Source organism: Lolium perenne, chromosome 6, assembly GCF_019359855.2.
Source record: "Lolium perenne isolate Kyuss_39 chromosome 6, Kyuss_2.0, whole genome shotgun sequence".
NCBI classification, from domain to species: domain Eukaryota; kingdom Viridiplantae; phylum Streptophyta; class Magnoliopsida; order Poales; family Poaceae; genus Lolium; species Lolium perenne.
In genome coordinates, this window is record NC_067249.2 from 266,934,020 (window position 1) to 266,944,113 (window position 10,094).

At 51.1% G+C, this 10,094-nt stretch overlaps 1 protein-coding gene and 1 pseudogene across 1 annotated transcript; one reads left to right on the forward strand and one right to left on the reverse strand.

Annotated features, from left to right (window-relative positions):
• The first annotated feature begins 3,611 nt into the window (after window positions 1-3,611).
• LOC139832736 (uncharacterized) lies at window positions 3,612-5,032 on the forward strand (annotated as a pseudogene).
• Window positions 5,033-6,343: 1,311 nt separating this feature from the next.
• LOC127305537 (uncharacterized) lies at window positions 6,344-9,352 on the reverse strand. The gene is made up of 5 exons (XM_051336010.2): window positions 9,040-9,352; window positions 8,501-8,560; window positions 7,306-8,205; window positions 7,057-7,212; window positions 6,344-6,931 (listed from the first exon to the last, which is right to left on the reverse strand). Exons 1-5 carry the CDS (start codon window positions 9,043-9,045, stop codon window positions 6,530-6,532), a joined length of 1,524 nt encoding a protein of 507 aa, XP_051191970.1. The 5' UTR covers window positions 9,046-9,352; the 3' UTR covers window positions 6,344-6,529.
• Between the last annotated feature and the right edge of the window lie 742 nt (window positions 9,353-10,094).

Below are 10,094 nucleotides of genomic sequence, written 5' to 3' on the forward strand. Positions count from 1 at the left end.
TCTGCGGTTATCGATAGGACTATACCTGAACATCGGCTCTGTAGTCAGGACTAATGCCGATTTCCTTGAGCTCGCAAGCCGATGTAAACCCATACCCCAGCCTTCCGTCACCTGTTAGATCGACGCTGAGCGCAGGCGAAGCGTATGGCAAGGATAATACGGGGCGATTGCTGGAATTGGCCCCCATCTTGATTGTATTGCTCAAAAGAGGCTTACATCTCGTTGTGCCAGCCGATGTCTCATCACCGGCTTTCCTTCGTTTGGGGCGCCATACTCTCCTTTGTGGTCGACCCTCTTCGTCCAGGGTTCGTCGAACTTTTGCGGCCAGATCAGGCCGCACCTTCCTTAGCGCGTGCAGGTACTACCTTTCGGCTTCCTCTAAGCCACGCCGTCGCTGAACCCTACGCCTTTGGGAACGGCTGAGTCCATCAGGGCACCACCTTGGCCGGTGGCATCTGTCCTCTTCTCTTTCACAGTCATCTTTTAGCCCCTCGAGGTCTTCTTCCCGAGAGGAGTCAGCTTGCTTGTTCTTAGATGGGAGAGGCCCAAGCCGTTCAGTGAATACCATGTGAGCGGGTTCTGCGAAAAGAGCCGATGAGGTCGGCTTCGAGGATCGCTTTGACCTCGTCGTACTTCTTCTTGAGCTCCTCGGTCAGATCCTCGTACGTGACTGGAGTGCCGTCCGCCATCTCAGATGTAGATGGCGATGTGGTTGATGTCGAAGATCGTCCCACCGGGCGTGCCAGAATGTGTTGCGGTCAGAAACCCACCGGCGAGCAGCGACGGGCAACACAGGAGAGCCGGGAGCAACTTAGGGCTGCGGCTGGCCCTGGTCCCTCCGAGCGACGGCCCGCAAAGACTCCGGCACGCACGTCCGATGCTGGTGCAAGGGCGTGCCACCTGACCTATATCTGGTCAGGAAGGTGATGGAGATGCCTCGCTTAGTTTCCTGCATGGCATACACGTAAACATTAAATACGAGCCTCGATCGGCTCTCAGGTTGTCCTGTGAATCGGCTCAAGGAGCCGATCCACCCATGATTCGCACGAGGTGTACGAATATATGGTGGTCCTGCTTGATCAAGATAAAGCTAAAACGATCTACGACGATTTGGGGTTTTCACCGCATAATCGGATCATCCTACTCGTGATTGGGCCTCGCGGTCACGCACGGTGATCGTAAGCCGATCCTAGACAAGGCCTAAAAACCAACACGAGGTTGATCCCCGGAACATCCTGTCTAGGGCTAGCAAACTACACCCTACGCGTCGCTGGATCCTCCAACCCTTTGTAAGGCCTAACTATGCAGATATTAAACTAATCCTTGAAGAACAAGGAGCAACCATAACGGATCGGATCTACTGAATAATGATCAAGCGGGGTGCCGCCCCTACACCTAAGATAGGTGTAAGGGCGGCTAGATGTATAAGGGTTGCACTACGACAGCATATGATACGAAGAACAATGCTAACCCTAACACATCTAAGATAACTACGTTGCTCGCCATCAAAAAGGCTTCAGTACGAGCAACGCATGAACAACGAATAAACTTGTACTGCCTAGATCGCAAGATGCGATCTAGGCAGCATGATGCTTACCCGGAAGAAACCCTCGAGACAAGGGAATTGGCGATGCGCCTAGATTGATTTGTGGTGAACGTGATTGTTGTTTATTTCATAAACCCTAGATACATATTTATAGTCCGTAGACTTTCTAACGTGGGAATAATCCCAACCGTGCATGAGCCAAACTCTAACTAACCGATACGTAATCTACTATATTACAGATACATGGGCAATACTAGCCCAAACTTTGCATATAAGGCCGATTCACGTATATTCTTCCATGTATATTCTTCAAACCCATCTTGATCGCGGCCCACCTCTGACTCGGTCAAATTCTGGTGATAACAACCCCACAGCAGTAGACCATGCATGTGAATGCGCATAAAGGCAGCAAACTCTCCATAGTTGGTACCGTCAAAGATCACTGGGCACAGGGGAATGCTGACATAGCCAGAAGAAGAGGATGCCTTTTTTTTTGGATCTGGCTGGTCAACTCCTTGTTCACGCTGGGATCGAGCAGCCTCTCACGAGAAGAGGCAGGCCGGGCCAGCAGCGGGCGGGCAACCGGCGGCAGGCGGGGCCGGCCGGGGCGGCGGGAGCCGGTGCAGGCCGGGGCGAGCCGGCCAGCGACGAGGTCAGGCCGGTGCTTGGCTTCCCCGGAGACGGGCGGCCGGCGGCAGGTGGGCGGCCGGTGCTGGCCGGATCGGGACTCACCGGAGACGGATCCGGCCGGTGCTGACCGGATCGGAGCTTGCCGGTGTGAGCTGCTGCCCGGACAGGAACTGCCAGAGAAAAGGTTATGAGGTCGACCGGGAGAGGGCCGGTCGGAGACGAAGAAGAAGCAGGCCAAGATAGGAGCAGGCCGAAGAGCTCACCGGAAAGATCGTCGGCGGCAGCACGGAGTTGCTACGTGCAAGGGAAGCTAAACCTAAGCTCTGATACCATGTTAGGAAATGGCAACTGATATTCGCAGAGGGCCATAGGCTAGTACATGTACATGTGTTACAATGTGCAGATAAGCCCCTCATACACTGGGAAATACAAGAAAATGGACTATACAACTCTAACACCACCGTGTGGAGAATATGCTGGTTCGTGCGGCATCGGCAATATCAAGTCGTTCGACAATGGTGAGAAGAATATCATCATCAGGCAACTTGCTCAGCCGATCCTCTCCATATTTCTGCATTTGGCATGGAAATAAATGAGAGTTCATCTCTTAAAGACGAGTAATTTTGATATTTTCCAAAAATAGAGATGGATTGCTGCTATGGTTTATAGTTTTCAACTGAAGGATGCAATTGATTCCAGAAACAACGATACATATTTTTATAATCTTCGCAAAGATGTATGTAATTTTGATATATTTATTACACCAAATGCAAACATATAATCCTCCGAAAGAGGAGAACTCACAACCCGGAGTACTTACAATCCAGCGGAGGAAAAAAAGTATAAAGAGGACAAGGAACTCACCGCTACGCATATCCATCGTTTAGCTTTGCCGGATGACTTGCCCATTAAGGGCATCTCCAACCGGGCGACCCATTCCGCGCCCGCGCGTCCGGATGGGTTCAGCCGGACAAAAACCCGGCCCAACGCGGGGACGCACCGCAAAAGCGGATGGCCGCGGCGTCCGGCACGACCCAAACCCAGCCCAAATCTTGGACGAGTTTGCGTGAACGCGGACGCGAAAGGCTGGTCGCTCGCGTCCTTCCCTTGTCCGCCCCTGGCCCGGCTGTCTGCCTCCCAAAACACAAGCCTGTCGCACACATCTCCCCACCGCTCCACCGCCACCCACGGACCGGCGATTTGGGAGCGCGTCGACGCCGGCCATCGTCGTCGAGACGCCGGCAAGCGGGGCGGAAGCATAGGTCGAGGTCCGGCGCTGCTTTCGCCGCGTCGTAGCAGAGTCGGAGGACGCCGCCGCCGGCGCTGTTGTCCTCTCACCGTCGCGACACCTCCCGCCGTTCGCAGCTGCGCCGTTTCCGCCGGAGGTGAGCTCTCCTGCACCGTGTTTCCAGACCGCAAGTCGGCTGAGACGGCCATGCCTGCAGGTCCCTACAGAAGCATTTGGATCGCCTCCGCCTGCGAGGTGTTCGTTCAAATGCTCAAACTAAAATGTGTCCCTTTTCAGATCATGGTGGACAGCGACGACGAATACTACTTCAAAAACTTCATCGACACGTCGTCAGAAGAGGAGTCCGACGACGATTTTTTCACGGATGTTGCGATGCTCATCCACGAGCACATTGTCTCGCAAATCCCCGTGTACCGGGGGTCCTTGCCGGGGCGCGCGGCCGCCTTGGACCGAGAACGCGGCCACGACCAGCTCTACAACGACTACTTCCAACCCAATCCATTGTTCGTGCCGTACTTGTTTCGCCGTCGTTTTCGGATGACCAGGCCGCTGTTCCGCCGGATAATGGATGGCGTCAAGATCTACGACGACTACTTCTGTGCGAAAGTGGATGCAATTGGCAAGGTAGGCCTCTCTTCGTACCAGAAATGCACGGCAGCGATTAGGATGCTCGCATATGGCGTTGCCGGTGATTTCATAGATGAGTACACACGCATGACTGCATGAGTGAGTCAACCGGCTTGGAATCGATGTACAGGTTCTGCAGAGCAGTGATCGATTCGTTCGGAGAACAGTACCTCCGGCAACCTAATGCAGAGGACACAGCTCGTCTGTTGTCGATCAACGCTTCCAGGGGTTTTCCTGGGATGCTTGGCAGCATAGACTGCATGCACTGGGAGTGGAAGAACTGCCCCTTTGGTTGGCAGGGGGCATACAACGGCCATTCTGAGGGGTGCACAGTCATTCTTGAAGCTGTTGCTTCCCATGACACATGGATTTGGCACTCATTCTTCGGACTGGCTGGCTCGCACAATGACATCAATGTGTTGCAGCGCTCTCCGGTGTTTGATAGGCTAGCGTACGGTAAGTCCCCTGATGTGGATTTTGAGATCAATGGCCACCACTACACCAAGGGGTACTACCTTGCTGATGGTATCTATCCACCTTGGGCTACACTCGTGAAGACAATCCGAAACCCCAACTCAGAGCAGGAGGCAAGGTTTGCCAAAGAGCAGGAGGCAGCCCGGAAAGATGTCGAGCGGGCGTTTGGCATCCTCCAAGCTCGTTGGGCTATCGTCAGACACCCTGCCAGAGCCTGGGGTGTGCAAACTCTGTGGGAAGTGATGACCGCTTGTGTAATCATGCATAACATGATTGTTGAGGTAGAGCGGGATGATTCACTCTTTGATAATGACTGGGAAGGCCAAGGAGAGTTGGTTACTCCTCAAGGTGCTCCAGCATCATTCCAGGACATTCTTCATGCGCACCATGAAATTCGAGATGTAGCTGTACACAACCAGCTTCAGGCTGATTTGGTCGAGCACATGTGGCACCATGTAGGCAACAATGCTGTAAACAACAATGAGGAAGGAAATCCTGAAGCCTAGAGCATTTGTATCGTTTTTTCATTTTATTTGAATAATACTTTATCCTTGATTACATGGACTATGTAATGTGTAATACATTTTGAGCATTTGAACTATTTTATATATTTTATATAATATTTTTTACGTTTTTCTAGTGAATTTACAAGAAAAACATACCATAGGGCGCCGCGACCCAAATCTGCCGCGTTGGGCGCAGCACTCGACCCAAACGGACGCGCGGACGCGGGGCTCCGTCCGCGCGTCCGCTCGGCCACGCAAACGGTCCAAAACGGACGGCCCAGCGCGTCCGTTTGGATCGCCCGGTTGGAGATGCCCTAATGCTCTCGTCCGAAATCTGATTACAGCGGCTAGGGTTCTGCGGCTCACACGAGTTGCTGGCCTCCTCTGAAAACTGATATCCTGGGAATCCCTGGCTTCCCCGGTGTCTCGGAGATTTATAGCTGGTTGGTTGGTGCCAACTCAGAGATTGAAATCGAGAAGGATTTGGACTCCTTGTAAAATCTAAACCGTAGCAGGATTAGTGTCGGACTGCAGCTCGTTTAAAACTTTGATTGCTAACTGCTCCTCCGACTGCCGCTCCCAAAGGATTGCAGCTAAAAAAAAGCTGCTTATTTGGGCGAATCTACTGTAACACCACTCGATCCTCATACGAGGACCGCTTGGGTTGCGATGGCGCGAGGAGGAAGCTGCTCGGGGCACGGCCGGCGGCGGCGCAACTCCGGTGTACAGCCTCTTTCGCCTGTCTAACTAGGGGGCGGCGTCGTTGGAAATTGGAATGACCATTATGGAGTACATGTGCAGCCTGCTATGGGCTAAGGCCAAGCCCAACGCGCGCTTGCTGTCTGTTTGTGTATATGCAGCTGCAGTTTGCAGAGCTTTCCCCTGAAAAAAATGGTGCAGAGCTGCTGTGTCCGTACTTGGACCTCACCGTTGCAACCGGTGATCGCCGGGACGTGCAGGTGCTCACACCTTGGGGAAGAAGAAGAAGAAGAAGATGCCGAGAAGAACACAAGCAGACACACCAGTCCCAGCTAGGTCCAACTGTCCAAGTACGGGCATGACACTGTCATCGCTCGTTGCAATGCTGCGCGCGCAGCTGCTGTATCTGCAGACATCCTTCGTCTACCCAATATAAAATCTTGATCAGCAGATACTGCTACTTGGGAGAAAAGTGTGGGTCTGATTACCTTGAATGTCACTATGTTCCAACGGTTAATTAAATCCTAACAGTTTCTACTCTAAATTAAATACTGCTCCTGTGTTGTTGGCTACAACCTTGTTCGACCCAAATTTACTTACAGTGCAACAGGATTTATTCATGGAATGATTCGCAATAGAGACATAAATTTTTTTACAGTACAACTGGTTTTGATTAAACAAGGCACTGCAGACATAAAAGAAAAATCAAACAAGAAGACAAGTTATGGAGTACAAGGACTGGGCCCCTTAATTAAACAAACTTCCTGAAAAGCCTTCAGCTATCTTGTAACGAAAACACTAGTTCAGTATCATTGCAGCATGATCAGCGTGAATTTCATCAGAGCTAAGAAATCGAATCCTGGCACGTGACTGAATGTCCTGGGTCAGGAGGTTCCTCATCGAGCACCTATGCTTCTTCGATGACGGAAACGTAGTCGGCTTCAGAGGTTTCAGGAGTCGGCACCGCCGACATTTAAGTCTACCATACAGGTACACATCATTTAGATTCACCGCTGCTTTCATCACACGCCTGACATGGCTGATCATGCAAGATTCAAAGCAGAAGATGATGAGCTTGGTAAGATGGTAGTGCCTGAAATTCGATGTAGGTGATTCCCACTCTACGCCCTTCTTCTCGCTATACAAGCCTTGGCTCCTCTCCTCCTTATCCATTTTCATTTCACATGGGTGATCCATTACCTGCATTCAACCCATAGGACAGGAGTAAATGGAACAGGTTGGTTTTGCCACAGACATATGTACCCCAAGTGAAACCACAGGTGTCGAACAGAAAGCAATAGAACAAACTTTAGGTGTGAGCATACCGTCATGCAGAACTCCTCCAGCAATGCTGCCGCTTCCAGAATGAACATTGTCCACGTGAGATCATACCCTTCAGGAATGGTATCTAGATTGACAATCCTCAGTTGGTGGAACGCATACGCCACCCTTCTGGTTAGACACTCTGGTTGGAGCCAAATCTGCATAAATAATAAGGACGTGATAGGATGAGTAGAGAACCAAGCGAAGCAAGACCAACTGACGCAGGAACAGAGCAATCATCCCTGAGTTACCTTTTCATATCTAAACCCCAAGTGCAGCTCTCGTACAGAGGTCTCAAAAAGTAAAGTGCTCAACTCGACCATTTCATGCCAACTAAGAGCAATAGTTGCAAGGGTCACAGCCTCGAGCAACGGGACATGACCAAATGACAGTGGCAAGTTTTTGTACGTCATCCAAAACGCAAATTTTATTCGAGTGAGTCTCGGGAGCCACTTGAGTTCAACTTTGCCAAAACGGCAACTCTCAAAACTGAGCTCGGTGAGTTGAGCATGCTCAACTTTGACTGTCATGCAATTATCTGTCTTGCAATTGAGAAAACCTAAATATGTCAGCTTCTTACAAGTGACAAGGATACTGGAGAGCATGCCAGATTCAGAAAATTTCAAATTCTCCAGGTAGAGCCGTGTCAGACCAGAAAATGCAACCTGACACTCGTTAAAAAACGACAGGAACTGTGCCCCATAGTTCGTAATATCATCAACAGTAACTTGCCGGCGTCCTTTCTCTGTCAAAACAGTGAATTCGGCTTTCTCAATCTTGTGTGTCGCCATAGCATTGCCAACAGCATGTCCGATGGATATGGGGACAGCATCTCTCAAGTAGAACGTCGTCGACAGGAGGCTGATGGTGTGTTTGCCTGGAACTCTGCGTGTCAGCATGCTCTTTGTCACTTGGGCAGCAGCAGCATTCATCTGAACCAAGTCATCAACAGATACATTGGCGTTTGACAAACCCTCAGGCACGAAGTCCTTAGCATTTATTATAAGATGAGAGAGCTCGGAGGAGAGCCGAATCCACCGTTTAGAAAGGATGCTGGTTCTTGCAGCTTCAGGGACATTGAGTCGGTCAAGAATGTTGACCAGAATGTCATCAGGCAATGTGCTGAGCCTATCATCTCTGTTGCCTTTTTTCTGCATTCAGCATTGAGACAAATAAGAGTTGTTCTCACACTAGTCACAAAGTTGCAAGCTTGATGTAGCACAAGAGATATAAGCTTGACATGTTTTTCCAAACAAAAAAATACAATTATGAAAGAAGCAAATTTGACTCAGTCTCGATTCTCCAAGATGCAATTTTCATACAAATGTGATTTCTAAGTAGTCCAGAAGATACAAACTTGTAATTATGACGTAACTAAGTTCAAGTTTTAATGAAGTAACTTCGACTGGAGATCTAGAGGGGAAAAAGAAAGGACCAGGAACTCACCCCCATGGCTCCAGCGTTGATCTGCCAAGGCCTCAGAAGAACTTGTCTACTATTGTGTTTCTGCATTTGGCATGGAGACAAATTAGAGTTAGTTTCACACTAGTCACAAAGATGCAATTTTGATATCCTCGGAGATGCAATTTCTATTCAATCACAAAGATGTATTCTTCGATGTAGTACAAGAGGTCAAGAGGTACAGACTTGACGATACTTTTCCCCAATCAAAACTATGTAATTAAGAAACAAGCAATTTTTGATTCTGCTTCGGAGTTGCAATTTACATATACAATCGTAAAGCTGTAAATTTTAGGTAGTACAAGAGGTAGAGAATTGACGATAATTTTTTCACAATCAAAACATTGCAATTAAGAATAAGCAATTTTTGATTCAGCCTCAGAGTTATTGTCGTCCAAGAGATACAAACTTGAATTATTTTCCCCCGTAAGCAGGATCCAGGTTTATAGAAACAACTTTGGTTAGAGGAAGGGTTCAATCCGAGAACAGAACATCTAGAGTAATAGGAAGCACAATGAACTCACCCCCATGGCACCCGCGTTGAAGGCTGAAGTGAGGCTGAAATCCGCGGCTTCCCTTGGTGTCCTTGTTTGGAGATTTATAGCGGCGGTCGTCGAACGGCGGAGCTATCAACCGGCGGCGGCGAGGGGCGGCTCCGACGAGCGAGCGCGGCGTCGCCGGTCCGTGCTGTTTTTCCAGTCGCTGGTCGGGAGCGGCGATTGGCGGGAGCGGCGGTGAGGGCGGCGGCGCCGGCGAGCTACGCGCTGGTGGCGCCGACGGGCTAGGGGCGAGGGCGAGGGGCGGGAGCGATGAACCCTAAACCCTACCGGGCTCACATGCGATTCGGTCTCAAGAAATCCGCAGTCACGTGTGAATAAGATAGAAGACTGAATATGCCACATTAGGGCATACCCAAAAGCGACCCCAAAGCTATGAGACGTGCGCCGGGCATTTTTTCGTTCCCAGCCACGACGCTTCAAAAGTCTTTTCTATCCGACGTGACCCAATACGGTTCCGGCACCGTCTCGATTGTCGCCGATATACAATAAAGAGTGCCTCTCATTTCTTCCCCATTCCAATCTCGCCGCTTCCGATCTCGCCGCACCTCCTTCCTCAGCGGCAATGTCGTCCTCCCGCAAAAACGTCCTCGCGGCAGCCTCACGGTGGTGGAGGCGTGAGCATTGTACCGCACGCGGTACCCTGTCCCGACGGACATGCGTCTGCCAAACAGCGGCGGGTGGAGGATGGCCGTCAACGGGGTCAGCGTCCCGCCGCCGGCGGCGGCGGGAACCGAACGCTGGAGGGACGCGATCAGGACCCAGCGTGCTCGCCTCAGCACCGAGGAGCGGGCCGATCCCACCTGGGCCCCCACCGGTAACGACGACTAGTGGGCGCACTTCTTCCAGGCGCAGCACGACGCCGAGATGAGCAGCACCGATGACCTCGTCGGGGCGGAGGAACACTTGGATCAGGGAGGGGCACCTCCGTTTCTGGGGCTTTCCCGGGCGTACCCTCCCGAATGTCGTCAACGGCATCCACAACGGTGCCCCAAGGCTGGAGATGCTGCCTTCGCCGCCAC